Source organism: Lutjanus erythropterus, chromosome 5 (assembly GCF_056507025.1).
Source record: "Lutjanus erythropterus isolate fLutEry1 chromosome 5, fLutEry1.hap2, whole genome shotgun sequence".
Taxonomy (NCBI): Eukaryota; Metazoa; Chordata; class Actinopteri; order Lutjaniformes; family Lutjanidae; genus Lutjanus; species Lutjanus erythropterus.
In genome coordinates this window covers 16,588,864-16,608,460 of record NC_139321.1, presented here as the reverse complement: position 1 = coordinate 16,608,460, position 19,597 = coordinate 16,588,864, and the positions used below count along the sequence as shown (strand labels likewise).

At 39.7% G+C, this 19,597-nt stretch overlaps 1 protein-coding gene and 1 long non-coding RNA gene across 2 annotated transcripts in view; both read right to left on the bottom strand.

Moving 5' to 3' along the window:
* Window positions 1-275: 275 nt before the first annotated feature.
* LOC146326610 (uncharacterized) overlaps window positions 276-19,597 on the bottom strand; it is a 68,601-nt gene continuing 49,279 nt past the window's right edge. The window contains exons 3-5 of the long non-coding RNA XR_014770608.1: window positions 4,963-5,073; window positions 2,600-2,740; window positions 276-351 (exon numbers count right to left, since the gene is read on the bottom strand). This is a non-coding gene — a long non-coding RNA (uncharacterized LOC146326610). The remainder of the gene's footprint in view (window positions 352-2,599; window positions 2,741-4,962; window positions 5,074-19,597) is intronic.
* Window positions 8,861-13,943, bottom strand: zic6 (zic family member 6). Its single transcript, XM_084718898.1, has 2 exons — window positions 12,752-13,943; window positions 8,861-10,339 (listed from the first exon to the last, which is right to left on the bottom strand). The coding sequence occupies exons 1-2, from the start codon at window positions 13,722-13,724 to the stop codon at window positions 9,717-9,719; spliced, it is 1,596 nt and encodes a 531-aa protein (XP_084575024.1). The 5' UTR covers window positions 13,725-13,943; the 3' UTR covers window positions 8,861-9,716.

Genomic DNA, 19,597 nt, shown 5'->3' with positions numbered 1-19,597 from the left:
GATTTACAACATGCAGCAACAGCAGAGCCTGTTTTATTATGGAGATGAATAATAAAACGTGTTTAGATAATTATGTCAGTGACTTCACGTTGCCTCTGGCATCTTGTTCACATTACCAACAGCCCACGCCGGCTCCTGATCCGTTTGCTCTGTTTTTTATGTAACTGGCTGGTATCTTTACTTTGTGTGTTGATAAAAGGAAGTAAATGTACAACAGTTCAAAACACATGTATAAAAAACATAGTTTGGTACTTACAGTACAGCTGCAGGGAGGTAGGGAATGGCCTTTTTTTCCCTCTCAGGCTCCTTAGCATTATTCATGGCCCGTCACATGGTAAATTCTGAATTAAGCTAATGTACAGAGCATAGTTAATGACGTGTTTGATCAATACTAGTCAAATACAGTTTATACATTTTTAGTGATTAATTTATATCTGGGCTTTTTTATCCTAGTGCTCTTTAAACTTTCAGATATCGTACAGTTTCAAACAAGAATGTCACTGTTTCTACAGTAAACTCTTCTTTTCCACACACAACTTCTTTTTCAGATATCAGATTTTGTTTTGGCATTGACCTGATATCCGTCAAAGTGGGGCGGGGATGTTGTATTTGTTATACTGCAGGCACCGCATTTCCAAGGGAATTTGTTCTTTTTTGTTGCAGATTAATATTTCTGAGACACACCCCAGTTGCACAGATGGGTTGCATAATTCTGTCAATTATATAACTGAAGGAGTACAATGGCACTGACAACAGCAACAGTACTGATAATGTATCAGCTACTGGAGCGAAGCTGAGGACAAGTGCTGATTATCACAGACATGCGCCACTTTACAACCCTGTCTCCTAGAAATGGTGTTTAAATACAACTAATTTGCAGCTGCAGAAATGTTTTAAGGGAAACATAATGCTGACCAAACTATGTTTTCTATTAACATAATGAGGAAATGTTGTTAGTTATTGCACCTGGCAAGACACAAAAATGACATTAAACATGAGCTGAGCTACTGTGGACTATGACTTTCATTTGTTTTCGGGCAAAATAGGCAGTGCAATACTCTATCCAGTCATAGTGGCTATAGTATAAGACAGCAAGGACTTGAGACATGAGATTTTCTTTTTTTATTAATGTTTAACCGAAAGCATGATCTGTCTCTCATTTTAACCAAAGTGATTTTCTTGCCTAAATCTACCCAAATTTGCCAAACCCTAACCAAAGCGCTTTAACTTACCCAAAATCACAATCTTTCCCCTACCAAAGTTCTGTAGTTGCCTCAACCTACCCAAAATCATTGTTCCCTACCCTTAACTAAAGTGCATTTGTTGCCTAAGTCTAATCTATAACCACGTTTCCCTAACCTTAACAAAAGTGCTGTAGTTGCTTAAACCTATACCAAAATCACAATCTCTTCCTAACCTTAACCAAGCACTTTTGTTGCAGGAGTGTGGACATGAACCCCAGACTGTCATGTTGAAATCCTGCATTATGTACGTCTGCCATCCACCACAACCTCCTCCCTGTCACCACAACCTGATTATGAAAACAATTTAGTAATCAATGTAATTTTTAGGAGACAGGATTGCACTTTAATAATGGGCCTGGAAGAAACACTGAAACACTTTTGGCGCATGTGGGATGGATTTTTCATCCCCTGTCTCCTCCAGACACCTAAAACAGGGGATTAATCCCTGCAGACAAAAATAGATATAGTCGGTTGTGACTTGTTCTTTTAGAAAGTCATCTGTTGATGAGCTTAAACTTCACAGGTTTCAGTCAGCAGTGATACTGGCATAGCGCTGATCCTGGGACAAAAATCACTGCAGTTGGTTTTGATGTTAAATGTGCACAGGTTCTCTCTCACACACACACCTACGCAGCAACACACATGGTACATCCCATTACCATATCAAGTATATGTCCAATAGAAGGTTAGGCTGCCTTATTGATCATGAAAAAGATGAAGGGACAGTCTGTCACTTTCCCTTTGCCACTCTTAAATCCATTACCTGGACACCTCAAAGCTGCTCTAGTGGCTAATTACTCTCTCTCATGCTCCCTTTAGCCTGTAGCTAATGATAAACTATTTCCATCAATAGTTCTTTAGCTTCACGGGGACCTAAATGACCCTTTGGTTTATTTTATTGATGACAGTAAATAAATAAAGCAACAATAGGTTAGCTCACATTTCTTCCTGTTGCCTCCGCAGGATGAGAGTACTTCTGTCTGTGTCATGTACTTTAGGGTCAACACCTCACCAAATCACATTTGTCCCCTCCATTAATGTCACAGCCTTAAAGCAACATATCATCACAGTGTGGAGCTTGGTCTAACTGTAATTGAAAAGGCCCAAGGGGAATTCCTGGGTTGTGTGTGGGCCCCCCTAACCCCCCGCCACCCTACATCCATCATTGTAGAGTTAGGCCCTGGGGTGCTCTTGTAACGCTGAAGGTTAACAGCGAGATCGCTGTGCGTCCTCACTTATGGCTTTCTAAAATGTGGCCCCGTGAGGCCCACAGTACTGCTACAAACACTAGACATCGGCTAAAAACTATACACAGCATTATGTCAAGTAGATGTATTAATTTGACGGCCACATACCAAGGAGAGCAAGCTTGAGAGTGTCAACACATCCATGTTCAGCGAATGGATGGACTTCAATAGGGATGTGATCAGAAACAGAATCCTTCCTTCAGATGTCGAGTTCACAGGCTTGATTACACAGCCGCCTTGCAATGCATACTGCAACAGATAAAATTAAACACTCGCGATTACTCTCTGCTTTGAAACACCCTGGACCGTGATCAATGTGATCCCTTTTTTAAGTTCAACCTCAAACGACAGAGATTTGAGAAATCATACAAAAAGTATTCAAATGCTGTATCTCACCATAGAACTGAATTGTTGCTAATGAAATGTGATAGTTTTGAGAGACGGCAAAGACAACAGGCACTTAGGGTCTCTTTGCGCTGTTTTTTTGTAAAATCTAAGGCATTGTGCTCTTTAGGCGTTGTGATCAAAGCCTTTTTAACATTTTCTAACAAATGCTTCAAATGCATTCTGTAAAATGGGAATCATTAAGCAGAAGCTCTAAAGTGTAACTGATAATTTCTCAGAGATCATACATATACTGCAGAACTGTTAAGAAACACAGATGAAGATAAAGGCTTCAATTCCTGCTCCAATGCGCAGATTTAAGCATATTCATCTGGCTCTTCACATACATGAAAGCTAGCAGCTGCCCTTGCCAGTGAGTGGAGGACATTAAGGCTCAGCCCGGTTGATCTCTGATGACAAGGGTCTGGAGGAGGGATTAGAAGCAAGGCTACCAAAGTTATGGTCATTCCCTTAAAAGGATGGCATTGCATCTCATAGGCCTGGAGCTTGCAGGAGTTGAAAGATCTTCAAAGGTCTGCTCACCCCACACCACCTACTCTAACTCCCAAAAAACCTTGGAAGTATGAATTTTGAAAGATGTGGATTTTTGAAACATTATTTATTTTTCCTTTTGCATTGCGACAGGTCACAACATATACTGCAGGCCATCGTATTGAAAAACTTTTGCTTTCAGTTTGTTGTTTATTCTTCTTGCTATGAGATAATCATTGTCAGTCATGTGGTTACCTCCTGAGCTCACCAGCTCATAGGAGACCATTAAAGTCTCCATGATATCTCAGAAACTGGCTCATCAGAAACTGTCAAAATATCATTATGTAAGGCATAGATAATAAATGAAAAAAAGAAAAAAAACACATCTTTTTAAGAACCATCCACAGGGGTAAATTGCAATGCATCAAAAGCCAAATATGCATTAGATATGAGGATAGGCGGGGCCTTTCTCTCTATCCCGCTGCATATTGGCTGTTCAGCAATACTCAGTTTTTGGTGAATTCTGCAACAATAGTCGGAGGGCTGAGCATCGAGGGGCTTGGGCTTAAGTTGACAGTGGAGCGACCGTTGGGGAGAGTGAATAGGGGCCTAGTTTAATAAGCCCTGGTACAGGCTGGACTACACAGGGGGCTGGCACCGCTAATCAGAAAACTGCAGTGCAGATGAGGATGAGAAAGAAATCTAAAGGATCAGGCTGGTTAAATCATAAGAGCACAGCGCCGGGACTTCACGTTCCTGTTCACCATTTTGGGGTTTGTAAACACACCAATCACATGTGCATATAATTGTAACAATTGCATTGTCTTACATAAGAGGCCTGCTTCTGATGGTGTGTTTTAAAAGCGTATTAATTGTCAAGCTGTCAAATTAACACAGGCTTCGACATGAAACAGATTACCTTACCTAATATTCTCAAAGAGGAATGAATGACATAAGCTGTTTCATCTTATTGACAGTTGTATTACATATGGTTAAATCTTTTACTTCACAATCAATCTTTCTTCATTGTTACATTTGCCCTCATTATGCATTGTTAGCATCACTGATGCCTTGATGCCAAACCCCTCAGTAGCCACTAGGGCTGCACAATATGGTTAAAAAAATAATCATATGGCAATTATTTTGACAGATACTGCAACTGCAATATAATTCAATATAAGTGGGAATGATAATTTGTATCACACACTGAAAAACGCTATTAAAATCACAATGATGTGATATTTGTTGGGGTCTGTACCAAACAAACGTGATTTCTTACATCTGGAGAACAAGATTTGTAGGCCAGACATTTTCCTTTATCAAAAAATTGCAGCTACTGTGACTTGGACATTGCACTTGGCTGTATTGCGATTTCAATAATATTTTGATCAATTGTGCAGCCCTAATCATCACCACTGTCCAACTGGAAAGAGAATGTGAGAAATAAAATAAAGCGACACTGCGGCTGCATCCAGTTTACCATATGGGGTTGCAATTTTCCATGGAGAGCGGGGCAATGTACAGAAAAAAAGCAGATATATGAGTCAAGTTCCATGCATGTTTGGGGGAGTATCTGGCAGAGCACACCTACTTACCGTGGAGCCATACTGGCAGAGATTAGGGGGCCATCATGAAGGAGCCATAGAGGGTGAAGATAGCCAGGAGCTGCAGGGATAGAGATAGATGAGACGGTGGAACAAGAGGACCTGGCGAAAAAAAAGGGGAGGGGGGCACAGAGGGGTGGATGAAAAGAAAGCAAGTTGGGGAGCAAAGGCACCACTGGCTTGACCTGGGGAGGATGTGGGGGGAAAAGCCAGAGATCCAATTAAAATCACACTCAGTCAGAATCAACGCTGACACAGTCCGGGCCGGGCGCTTAAAACGTACTTGGAGAAGTATGGGAGCCGCACAGTGTAAGTTACGCAAGATGTCATACATGGTTATGATGATGCATAAAACCAAAGACCTGGTGTGACAAAGCAGCCCACCCCCTGGTACACAGCTGGGGCTCAACCCAAGCATGGCATAACAGCGACCCAGGGGGGCAAGATAGCAATTCAATGGATCCCAAGGTGAAATGGATTTATTTACATTAAATTGATGTATACCCTGTATACCCTGTCCAAAATGGCGCCTCTGCTTGTTGCTAGGCAGAGAGCGCGAGAGTAAAGATGGCGGCGGACAAGTGGCAAACTGGGAAGCGGAGGTCTAATCAGTTGTGATTACTGGGGGGGAAGGGTGTGGCAGGGTTCAATGATTATGGAATATTACCACGGCTTGGTCAGAATATACCACGAAAAAGCTTACACTCTGTAGTCGGAGAAATTCACAATGTAGGTTGCTGCCTTTTGGCTTTCTGCATGTCCTCACACAACAAACGGAAAATCAGTTTTCCATATGCAAATACAGAGGCTTGCATGAGCAGAAAATAATGTTTGATCACCTCTATTGTGTTTTCTGTGGAGAGATTTACTATTTTTAGAAACGGAGGAGAGAAGGGCGGAATGTGACAGTGCATACAATAGTTGGGGTTTAGAGGATGAGCTACAGAGAAAATATCTTGAGATTACTTGAAAAACTACAGTCGATACCACAGTCACACCAAAAAGCATTTGATGCAAGTTATTGATAAGGTTGCAATACAAGCGAGAGGGGGATCTCAGAAATTTCAGTCATCACATCATTAAAGTACACTGATCAAAGCCAACCCAGTTCACCTCAATTTGGTTGAAGAAAGGAGCACTTCACAATTGCAATATTTTACAATCAATCACTTCAAATCCATCTTCGACCACGACATACTACTTGACACAAAATCTTCAACTCAAGGAAAATTTTTATCATTATCAACCTGATGATGTGCTGATGCAGGGGTGCTTTTATTTACATATATTCACTGATTTCTAGCAATAAAAAATTAAAAAAACAAAAACAAAGATGATTTAAGCAGGAGCTGTCCAGGGTGTACCCCACTTCTCATCCAATGTCAGCTGGGTTTGGCTCCGGTCTATCCTCAACCCTAAAGATAAGCAAGTATTTCTAATAGATGGATAGATGGGTGATTAACACAGTTCAGACTGGTTGTTGTCTTTATCAAAATCCAGACACTGCAACTTGTGGATAGTTTCAGAATAAGATGCCTTGTAGAAAGCTAAAAAAAACCTAAAATTAACTGCGGTCAAACCCAAAGGGGATTTGCAAAATGCATCATCAAAAATATCTTGACTCTCCCAAAAGATGTTTCCCCTGAGCATCATGTGCAACATACACTTTTAACCAGCGTGCAGAATGCATAAACAAGTTCATCACAGCTTTGCACCATCTCGAGAACAATTACACTGTAAGCATATAAAATGCAGCCGCTTACTTTGCATGTTTTCACAGAGGATTAAAACAGTTTTCTTACATTTTTTATAAATATAGAGTGATGAGCAACAGAAATAATATGAGTGGCTTGTAGATTTACTCTGCTTTTATTTTGTCTTATAGCAGCACCATAACCAAAGTCTTCTGAACTTTTAAAAGCATGTTAATATGGTCGACACTGCGAGGAAAACATCTTCTAATACCGTCTTGAAGCTTCACCCTCATGTATTTGGCCATCCAGACAACTGCCCCTTCATCAAACCTTATCTCTGGAATAAAGAACATCCTTTTTAAAGCTAGTCAACTGTCAGATCACTTGTAAGCATATATTTCAAAGAAATGTAAAATTAATGCACTTTTGACCTGATCTCCTTTTGATATGTGAAGCAAATTGGTATACGTATATAATGGCAGTCATCATCCGCATGTTTAATGGAATAAAATGCTGACATCCATACATACAGGTACAAAGTATAAAGCTTTGCTCCTGGCAGAGTAGCAGAGGTTTTTTTCATTACCTTATTCATCATACTCATGACCTATCTGACCTCCACAATAATCAAGCTATTGCAGCACCTTCCTAAGTGGAACGAGGACAGACACTCACTGTATACATCATCTTTATACACAGCATTAAACTTCACATTAACTGTACTTCAGCCTGGTCACTCAGTTAACAATCACTCTCTCTTTTAAGTAGGTAATACTGGTAGAAGGAGGTGTAATTTTTGACACTGGAAACGCAGAGTGTAAACTAAAAATGAGCTGTATGACAATAATAATTCACTCTGCACCAGGATTAGTAGTGAAACCGAGGCTTCAAACAGAAATATTCTCAGCTTCTTTCTCTAAAATAATGAGGTGTTTGTTGAAATTTACATTCCAGAAGGTACAAACAATCAAGCAAACATGAACAAATGTCAGCAAAGCTGAAACGTAGGTGAAGTGAAACAAACATTTATCTATTAGCAGCATGGGCATCCAAAAAAAGGAAAACTTACACGTCTTTTTAAACCCTTTTTTCCAACTTTTTCGACTTTTATCAATAGCCAAAAGAAACATAACACCACATATCAGTCCACTCTGAGTGGTACTGTGATTTTTGAAGAGTGAAGTCCAGCAAATCTGTTAAATCAGACTCAAAGTGAGGAGCTCAAAATACTTTGAATTTACAGCAAAGTCTTTATAGAGTAAATAAAAGCTTTCTGTTTGTGCTATGAATAAAATAAAGATAGGCAGACGTGCACAGATAGACCCCAGGTGGTGCTGCCCCTTTGGCCCTATATAAGCACACTTTTTGTACTACTTTTTTTCTACTTATAATTTTATATTTTTATATTTCTACTCAGTAAAAGAGGTGCTACTCTCTGTAACATTTTTTTTAAATAAATTATGAGAATGGTTCCTTTTCTTCGCTCTGCACCTGTCCCCCAAAATATGTGTGCACAGCATTGAATGACAGGAATACCAATGGAGTGTTTGATACATTATTTTGAGGTTACATGGGTCATGTTTGTGTCTACAGCCTGATAACCTTTAAGGAGACACGTTGTTGTGTGTGTGCGCGTATGAGTCTGTGTGATAGAGACGGAAAGACAGAGGGAGAGGCAGAGGTCGAATGAAAATATATAAAGTGATTCACACAAAATCAGCCAAATTGACTTGAAGTGGGAGCAAAAAGCACACCTACTGAAAGACAGAAATTGCGTGACGTTGTGGCAAATACACCTGTATCCCAAAAAGAGGCACGCGCCGATGACGCAGGTAAGAAAACTAAAATTTGATAGAAAAGGCGAGCCCTTTTCGGCTGAGACAGGGCCGCTTGACCATCAGAATTTAGCCAATTCTAAGTAAAGTTTATCACAAGTCATGGTTCATTCACAGGAGATTTACCACAGTCCAAACCAGTTTAATACCTTCAGGCTAAAGGCCTGACCAGTTCCTGACATTTCTAAACACAGAGCAGATCGTCTGTGAGTGAGGATAACCTCCGTATCCGCAGTTTGCACAAAACTGCAAACCTGCAAACGGCGTAGGAAAATATAAAATTAAAAAATAATAATAAATAAAAAAAAGTTTGAGCTCACGATGAAAATGCATTGATTGGATTTAATCACACACGCCTGATCAAAGAGAATATAGACACTTTAATAAAATATAGAATACATAATTAATTATACAGTAGGCTTATATACAGTAGAACTGTATGCTAATTAAACGTTTTTAATAGTATCACGAACACTGGTTTATGCTCACACTGGTCTTAACTTTGCACAGAAATGTGAAATATACATAAAATACAAACAAGAATACGAATGTGTAATGAAAAGGAGGCCAAAAGGGGAACTTAATCAAGAGGAAAAAAGAAAAAAAAAATCTACTGAGCCACGCAGGATCTTAATTACAGACAAATCATGCTTCAGGCCCATCCAGAAAAGATCTTTCAGATATTTATTTCATCTTGTGACACACATAAAGACATGAATAATGCTTCTATCTTCCCGACATACATTACACCTAGTTTACATTCAACAAAGACCCCTACACTTTAGGGCTACATTCAGCAAGACGCTTCCTTTTTACTTTCCAATAATAAGTTCAGACTCAATACGCAGATTTCCATAAAAATCCTTTGTCATTTTTTGTGTCTCACTTGAGATAGATATCTTTAATAATTATGCAACACAGCGAACAGTTAGGCATATACACTTTGTTAAAGTTCCTGTGGGGTGATGTAGCTACAGATGCTACAAGCCAAACCAACCAAACAGGCCTCACGACGACAAATAAAGCTCGCCACATTTCGCAATGCAAGATTTCAATATGATGACTCAGGACGTGTCACAAAATATCTGATACAACATTCACAAAAAATACAGAGAGTAATAGGGATACAGCTGTACGGTTTTTATGCTATAACATGAAAAAATAGGCCCAAAAAAATTGGAAGTCGCCCGCTCGGATGTGTCCCATCAGCTGGACCTCAGAGAGACGGGATGTTGCTGCAATGCTTTGGTGGGAAAGAGTCCACGCCGCTGTGGCATGTGTACCATCCGTTGACAATACTCTTCTGAAAGGGAGAAGTGGAGGGGAAAGTCCTTGAGCTCTGGGCGAACGTGTGACCTGTCTGGCCGCAGGGGTACTGGGAGGACTGGGACCTGTAGCTGCCTCTCTGCAGCAACAAAGGGTCCAAGAGGGGCTGTGACCTGTGTGTGGAGTAGTCCAAACTGCTGTCAAACGTGTGATGGAAACGTGACCTCAGGGTCGTTGAGTCGTCTCGACTCTCCGGGGACAGGGGGACATCTTGAGTGGAGGTGGGAGGGTGAGGGGGGCTGATCTGGGCTCCATCCGGGACTCGGGTGGTCGACCTGGCCTCAGCAGCGACGTGACCACCAGAATCACCGCTTTTGGCGTCGAGGCCCTTGTTGCAGTGGAGCTTCATGTGTTTCCGCAGGGAGCTCGGGTGGGTGTAACACTTGTCGCAGCCCCTGACCTTGCACATGTAGGGTTTATCGCTGGAGTGCACATGAGAGTGTTTCTTTCTGTCGCTGCTGTTCGCAAACCTCCGGTTGCAGCCCTCGAACTCACATTTAAAAGGTTTTTCACCTAAACGTGCAGAGAAAGAAATGACGGCGAGTTATGAAAATGCTGCTCACAGGCCCGTGCTGCCATAAAGGCCTGCATGTTGCTAATACTGATGAAGCTTAAAGGAACAGTTCATCCCCAAATCAAAAATGGATATTTTTCCTCTGGCCTGTAGTGCTATTTATCCGTCTAGACTGTTTTCCTGTGAATTGCCGAGTTTTTGAGATATCTGCAGAAAAAAAAATACAAAATGCAAAAACTGAAAAGATAAAAGAAGTATATTTGAAAAAAATAAAAAATAAAAAAATAACAGCAGTTTCTATTTCCAAAAAACATAGTCCACAGACCTTGTTGTGAGCAGTTTCGCCAGGAACTATTTTCTTTCTAGTCCATAGAAAGTAGTTCTTTTGATTCTACTGCAGAAAGAAAGTAGTTCCAGTGGATTATACCACAGAGAGAAAGTAGTTCCGAATGAAACTGCTCACAACAAAGTCTGTGGATTATTTTGAGTAACCAGGTCATGATTTCCAGAGAGACATAGTATAGTTTTTGTCATCTGGTTTTATTATAACTGAGAGAGGGCAGACATATCTATCTCCAAAACTGGGCAACTCACACCAAAACAATATAGCTGGATAAAAAACACCACAGGCCAAAAGAAAAAGATGTGTTTTTGATTTTTGGGGTGAACTGTCCCTTTAAGTCAATTGCGTGCGCCTTTATAGCCATACTGTATTAAAACTGACCCTACAAACTAAAAAAAAATGCACATTCAGGCTTCCCTCGACACTATGAAATGACTATCTGATCCTCAGCTGTCAGTCAGTGACTCTGCAAACACAGAACCGCTTCTCAGGCCATCTCAGGCTGGATGATAAATGCTTAAAAATGCCACTTTGTTCTACTAAATTGCTGCTAATGTGCAAAAAAAAAAACCAACCCCTTCACATGAGTCATTAAATTGCAGAGTTCAAACTAGTTGCTGAAACTTTAGTGCGGTTCTGATCGCAACAAGTGAGGCAGGACTAAATCAACAAGCCTGCTGCAGTTAAACATGCATTAGATTACCGTGGACCTGCGACAGCAAATGCAAAGATTTGTTTAAATGGAGTTCTCATGCACAGAATGAATTATGGCTATCAAGATGCTAATTGATCTTCTAGCACAAAATTGCCTACAGCTGCGCACTCACGTTGATGCAGCGGGCAGTAAAGAGCTGGACTCATAAATAAAACTTTAAATCTCTGCATCTTAATGGATGACTGTCCTTAAGAATTTCACAAAGAAAGTGAATATATTTTCCTCACATAAATTAAGTCTAATTAGCAACACACCACGCATGTGCAGTTGTGTAATAACAAATGTCATTAAGCGTCCCTTTCTCTGTCTCTATTCTCTTTCCTTTCATTAGTAAAACAATTTACAGCACAAGCAAAAGAGGGTGCCTAATAATTATTTTTTTCTGAAGGCCATTCACTTCATTCGTTAATTGTATTTTCAAATTAAATGCACACATTTCACATTTATACCACAATAGCTAGTGTGTGAAAATAAGAATAAAATAAGATTGCACAGTAAATCCTTTTTATTGCAGATATTAGAATCTGTGCTTGTATCAGGGGCATAAAAAGAAAAGCCCTTAGAAAGTGATTGATTTAAAATGAAATGCATTTTATGACAAATTCACTCCTTCAGGCCTACAAACGGAAAGTAAATTAAAGGGCCATAAATAAAACCTCGTTTTTTGAATAAATGTCAGTCATTTTGTTTGTATTGGTAATTATTTAATTTTGCTGACTGGGGTCATCCCGTGTGCTCACCTTTTTATTTCCTACTACATCACAGTGTGATGTGCTCCTCTGTTCCTGTGTCCCTGGGAGGCACAGGCAGCGTAACGGCTACGTCACAGCTCTCCGGTGTCCCGGCATTTATTTAATAATTTCATTGAATGAAGTGGGAGAGGCACCCAAACCACTAGGCCTGCACACTAGGCTCGTTTGTAACTGGCTTATGCTACTGTTCATCTGTGATGCTTCCTGCATGGAGCCTGAACATGCTGGTCTCCTGCAAAATCATACCAGACACGGCGAGAAGCAGCCACAAAAGCGTTGTATTACAACATTTTTATAACAGTGTGGACCCAAATAACACCAGAACCATGTAATAATAATTTAACAACAATAATAAAATATCTTAACAATAATAATTATGGTGACAATAATGTAACAGAATAAGCAAACGTCCAGTTCAATATTGAAAATTTAAAAAATATATATGCTCACACAGATAAACACACAAAAAAAATATTACTAAAAGTTGGTCAAAATGAAAATACATTTTAAGTCAAAAATTATTATTATTATTATTATTATTATTATTATTATTATTATTATTATTATTAGATTGTGTGTTTTCGTATGATTATTGACTGACCTGTGTGAGTCCTCTTGTGGATCTTTAGATTTTCTGATCTGGCAAAAACTTTCTCACAGCCGTGGAAGGGGCAGGGAAAGGGTTTCTCCCCTGTGTGGACCCTGACGTGGTTCACCAGCTTGTATTTGGCTTTGAAAGGCTTCCTGTCCCTCGCACAGTTCTCCCAGTGACAAACATATTCAGAGTGCTCTGGTCCCCCGACATGCTCCACTGTCACATGGGTGACAAGTTCATACATGGTCCCGAAGGCTCTGGAGCAAGGCAGCTTCCCAGCAGCCCCCTCTTGGCCGTCACTCCACTTGCACACCAGTTCGTGCTTCACTGTTTGTTTGGAGCACCTGAGGAAAGCGTCGCCTCCTCCTCCTCCTCCTCCTCGCTGGATTGCCATGTTGAGGGGTTTGTAGAGACCCAGGAATTGGGTGACAAGCTGCTGGCTGTTTCCCTTGGGGTTGATGGCTTGGCCATAAGGGTGAGTTCGGGTGAGGAGGTCGCCAGGTAGACCCAGCATCATCTGGCTGCCGAGATCTCGAGATGCGTCCGCGGAGGCGTGGGCCTGCTCCTGGTAACTTGTGAAAAAAGCATGGCTCCTGTTGTCCCTGCAGCCAGCAAAGTCACGATACCTTCCAATCCCGCCATGTTGGTTAGGTCTTGATGCCAGTTGATCAGTGACGGGTGGCATGCCGGCTCCAGAGAGATTGGCTCCAATGATAATGCCCCTAGGGCTGTGCTCTAACCGGTGGCTGGGGTATCCAGAGTCTGAAAAATTGGGAACCGAATGGTCAACATATGCACTGGACCTCGTCTCGGGGTAGTCTCGCAAATTGTGCGAGGGGCAGAGTTTTAAGGAACTGCCAGTGGGGTGTCCCATGTGCTCTCCTGCCAAAGGTGGCAGCACCACGCTGGGTTCAGTATTGCTCTCCCCGGGGTTGACGCAAGAGAGAGGGCAGCCACTAAACCTCGAAAGGCTTGTCATGTTTTGTTGTGAGTTTGGCTATGAGTTTGCAAAATCAAACCAATTCAGCACTCAGGATACACCTAGAAATTCAGTTCCCATTTTCCTTGTTTGTATATCATCTGCATGTGAAATTCTTGGCCGTGAACTTCGCAGAAGTAGGAACCAGACTCAATTTCGTTAAAGTTGGTGTGAGTCCCATGCCGTTCACTTTGCCCTCTTGATTTGTGGCAATAACCGTGGTAGTAAAAATGCTTCGAAACAGGCCATGGTGCAATATAAAAGCACAGCAGGCAAACCTGCTTTTAAAAAGGGAGCTTTGGGATTGGTTGGAATGCGCCGTGATTGACAGGCGCAGGGTTTGTTTTAAAAGGGACACGCAGGCGTTCACCGCACGACTCCGTTTTCAAATATCGCAGAGAAAATGCTTTGAAATGTGCCGCGATACTCGCAAATATTGCTGCCTCTTTAACTTCAGGCGCCTTCTCAGAAGACCCCTCTCTCTAAACCTCCACGTATGAAAAAACCGTAAAGGTTAATGTGAAATACTAATCATCTCATAAAAGTCAAGTGATTAAATGCAGACATGAGCAGAACACAAGACAATCACAGCACATCTACCGTCTTTTATTTCACTGGAAATCTTGCCAAAGCAAATGTCCCACTCCTGCCCTGCAAGAATAATAGAGAGACTGGCCATTGCGTGTCCAGAACAATTATTGTCAAGACTTGCATTTTGAGTGGAGGGACACATTTGAAAACAGAGAAAGTTAGAGGGAAACTAATTCTAACAATTAAATTAGTTATTTTAAATTATTAAAAATATTAATTATGCAGTGTGTGTGATTATCTTGTATGATAATGAAGTTTAAATCAGCATTTTTTTTATGTAATATACAAGTTGCTGAGCTCTCATGTAGGTGAGAGCATCTTTGCGTTACACTTTTATTTTATATTAGTATATATGCATTTTCGCAAGGACACGAAACCACTTGAAGAAAAAAAACTTTGATACTTTGATAAAGCAACAAGTAGTTTCACTTGACGCACCGGACCACCAACATACCACAGTCTTACTGGAAAAAAAAACAACTTATTTTACACAGACATTTTCCAGCAGTGTCAATGGGGAACCCTCCAGAACATGATGTACTATTTTACCTTTGAGCCCAGTGTGAACCATCTCTATCCACAGACCCTTTCTCATTAAGCCAAAATAAATTAATAATCGTCCACAGTGAGCACCGCGCGTCTTGAAGGCTTATAGCGCAGATGTAAAAATTGGTTACGTAAAATGTAAATTTTTTAAAACGTGACAAACAGCAGAGGATAGGCTCCAGTGTTCCAGGGAAACTCAGATAAACTTTCTTACTTTGGGGTGCTGTGAGGACAGCAGCTCTGCTCTGCTCTGCTCTGCTCTGCTCTAGTGCAGCACATATTCCTCCTGCACGTTTCCTGCACTTTGACGTACGTGGCTCTGATTATGAACGCACTTTCATCTACCTGCACCAGTTTAGCCAAATTCTTTTATCTGTTGCTTTTATGTAAAATCTACACGACGTGACGTGGGCTCCTGACTGCAGCTTATAGCTTTAAAGTGAAAAAAACTCCTCATTTCCCAAAAAACAGTAGCTGAATTTTCAACTTTTTCTTTAAATAAAAAAAGAAAAAAGAAAGAGGAGAAAAAACCCTTTTCCACATTGTTATGCTGACGTCACCTGCAGAGACAAAGCAAGGGGCCCACTTGACATTAAATGCCGCAAAATAGTAGACAGGCCCAAAACTGGCCTAATTCCGTCATGATTGTAATGGACGCTCATGTTTGTCAACCTTTAACCCGATGCATTTCCGAAAATGATTGAGGGCTGAAGGCATATAAACCGAAAGTTTCTAATCTGTCATTCAGGTCGCATAAAGGACTGGCAGACCTGCGCCCCAAAATCATCCCAGATCCTCATTTAGCTGCAAGAAGGCAAAACAAGAAAGCAGAATAATTGCACTTTTACTGATTTAATATGATTCTATGAGACTGTTGAGGCTCACATTTTCAATAATATAGAGTCAAAGCAAGTCAAGTGTGCGCCATTATAGGCCTGTTTAATAACTGAAGATTATACTGCAATATTCTGTATTAAGCACTAACTTTATTTAAATGCTTATAACATCTAAATTTGCTTAAATGTTCAAATAGCCCTTAATGTGCTCATAACTTAATTAGAGTTTATCCTAATTAACAATTTTACATAAATTAAAAGTCTATTAATTTCACTACAGTACAATATGGAAGTCTAGTAATAACAACATAATCAAGTAAATGAGTATTTGATTTGTAAATTTATGTGGTTAAAAATTGCCAGATAAATTTAGAACCATTTGGATTTCATATAGGGTTAATGTGATAAGGGTTAGCTTCACAGCGATAAATAAAAATAAAATTAAAAGAACAAATGCCAAAACATGCAAATCTATCCTGCGATTATTTATCACTAGTTGAGAACTTTTTTGTGTTACAGTACCATGTTTGCAGTCTGATAAAATAGACAAAATCTACAACAATGTAGCATTTTAAATTTCTAGCTTTTTTAACCTACACATGTACAGACCCACACAACTTCAGTTTAAATATCTATGTTGTAACAGATTTTTTAGCATGTTGACATCTGCAATCCCTTCCAACCCTGCAGCTTTATGAGTCTGGTCATTTTTGGTTGCTTGACAGGCCAGACAAAAATCCCAATGACTGCTACACACAAAATATCACTCACAACAATCAAAACATTTATGTCAGGGAACATTCTTTACATGCATGAGATCCAAATCACTCCCAGCACAGTGAATGTGGACCAAATGAATGAGAAAGGCGATATGGAGAGAAGAAATTAAGCAGAACACAAATGCCAGTTAGAATAGCAGAGCTACAGTGTAACGCCATGTTGTAGGCTGGAATGAAAATACAGCAAATTTGATCTCTTTAACCCCGAATGATGATGAGCAGAATTTAAAAAAAAAAAGATTTTTTTTTTTTTACACACATCACATTTTGGGGAAAACTATTTGCGCAAAGTCGATAAACACATACACACACACAGGCCTACAAATACTTGTGTTTTTCCATAATAAACTAGTATTTGTACAAATGACCAGGTTACATTTGGCGATGAATGTCAGTGCAACACAAGAAATGCAAAAATTAAAATAACTTCATCAAATATCCAAATCTGTGTGTGACAGACAGACACAAAGTTACTATGGATTCATGCATGTGCTACAAACAGGAATGTCTAAGTGTGTGTGTGTGTGTGTGTGTGTGTGTGTGTGTGTGTGTGCATGCGTGTGTACGTTTAAACAACTGCATGCATGAGTGTGGAGTGTACTGAGATATTATAATTGATGAGGGATGGCAGTGCACAGTCTTGCCATGACTTTATGAAATTTAGATGAATTAACAGGTTTGGGATGAGTCCATTTGCAGACAGATGCTCCAGTAAATCACAGCAAGAAGTCAATTAGTCCTCTCCATCAGCCATATGAAGGCAAACACCAAGTACTGCAGCAGTCACTCAAGACCAACTGACCATATAATCTATGAAATATAGATGACGATCTGTGCTGTTATTATTGTGCTATATTCAAGTATAAAACCTGTGTTGAATATCACAAAGCAAATACAGGAGGACAAAACATTTCCGAGCATGTTTCTCCAACGACAAACAAAAAACAAACACACACAACACAAAAATATGCCCGATAGCAATGCAAAACAGTCAAGCATTACACTGTGAAATTCAAAATTACAATTAAATTATCATTTGTCATGTAAAGCCTGAGTATGTGAGAAAAATCCTTGTCATTATCAGCCGCTACACTTGCACAAAAATAAATAAAAAAAATAGTATTTGATATATCCTGTATGTATTTGTAAATACAACGCACAATGTAAATGCATGTTTTGAGAAAACATTAGCATTCAGAAAATAAGTGGATGAAAATGTTCCATGCATAAACACCATTCTCATTGAAGCAAATGTGAGTCAAAATGATATCTTATGTTATTCTGCAGAATTATGGTGTGAATGCTGACCAGAATATGAGCCTTTATACTGTTGTGGGCTCCGCAGAATGTAAGAGAACTACGAAAAGTGTGTGATGAATGTACCTAATGCAGCACACAGAACACAGCGATCATTTTTCTTATTAAATTCAGGCACAGATGTAGTGTGAGAGTTGGAATGTGTCACGTTAAACCTCAGCCAAAACCTGCAAGTTCATGCAGCACAATGTCCATTTAAGCAAAACACTCAATCACGGTATCATTCATTTAACTGTGCCATTGGGATACATTCAGCATTTTCTGCCTTTTTAAAATGTAAATAAAGAAAACATATTCATATTCAGTGGTATTTGATAAATGGGTGTAATGCTGGGCGATGATTCTGCCATTGTTTAAGGGAGATGAAGATTTCACTTTTGTCTGGTCACTATTGAGTTAACTTCAAGTCCAGAAACTTGTCTATAGCACCAGCGGCCTGAGCCAGCCAAGCATAGTGTAGGCTACAGGCCAGACGACATGGACTAAAAAAAAATACTCCACTTAGCTGTAAGAAAAAATCCAGAAGATTGGGCGGCTACAGGCCAATTTGTTTCTATAAGAAGACAATTATCATGCATCTAGGTCATTCATCAAATTATGCACTGAAATAACGTTCATAGCTACTTACTGCAACACATCTAGTTAGAATAAATGTATAAATGTGAGTTGTTTACCATTTTAGGCTGATGGTTATGTTCTGCTCTTTTCCAACAGCATGGGCCTACTGTCACAGAGGTATGCACACTACAATATTGTGATATTTTAAGGTAACGCGCATGCTCAGTTAGAAGAAGATTATGTTATAACCAATGGGCTATCCCAACGCCCAATGAGGTAATCCCAGCAGAGATAACTAAATCATCAAATTATACATAGTCCTGCAGAATATCCTGCAACAATTTAGCACGTTGCATTACGCCTACATTTAAATAATCATTAGAGATTGTTTTTAAAAAATCTGTCTTAAATTTGAATAGAAGAAAACACAAACCTATATGGAGCTAATCATTTTATGGAATTAAAATTAATATCTTTAAAGATAAAACAAATATAAAAAAATGCGTGATTGTAAAAATGTAACTGCACAAATTTTACTTAAATTAAATTGAATAGATATCTGAGGGAAAAAAATAGAGGTGAAAATGTCAGTGAGAAGAGGGCGGCAGGCTCGAGGAGCGGTGTAAAATATTTTTGGGGGAAAATGGCTGGTGTGAGTGAGACAAACGGTTAACAAAAGTGCAGCTCTATGAGAGCTCTATAAAGCTGTCTTTCCCCCCTCTTTGAAAGTTTCCCCAGTTTCTATTGTCCAGTAAAAAAATATATATTTTAATGCGTAATGGTCGTCTGCTCATTTCACGCAAAAAAAAAAAGGTTAAACAAATAAATTAAAAAATAAAATAAAACATGTCACCTAATAATCTTGCAGTCTTGACTTTTGGGGCTTGTTTTGATGCTGGTGGAAGACATATAATTAGAAAAACGCGTGTTTGAAGCCCCCACTCGTCAAATTCCACACTTGTAGAATTAATTAAATAATAAAACATCCAATAAACACCACTCTACCAGAAGAGACCTGCAGTTTTTTTTTTTTAGTTTTTTTTTTTTTTTATTTAACTCTCAAGCAACAGTTGCTTTACATTATAGGCCTGGTAGTTGATGACAGCTCCCCTTTTTCTCAGCAAGAGCTCGGTGCCTACGCTGCTGCTGCTCTGTCGCTCACAAACATTTGTGACTCATCTAAACCATGTTACTTAATTATTTCATAGTGATAATGTGGCTGCAAAAAAACACGGCGCATGCATGA

Coding starts and splice junctions, on each gene's coding strand:
- zic6 (XM_084718898.1), bottom strand. CDS start 13,724: ATGACAAGCCTTTCGAGGTTTAGTGGCTGCCCTCTCTCTTGCGTCAAC. Junction 10,340..12,751: donor CCACAAGAGGACTCACACAG/GTCAGTCAATAA, acceptor CTGCACGTTTAG/GTGAAAAACCTTTTAAATGT.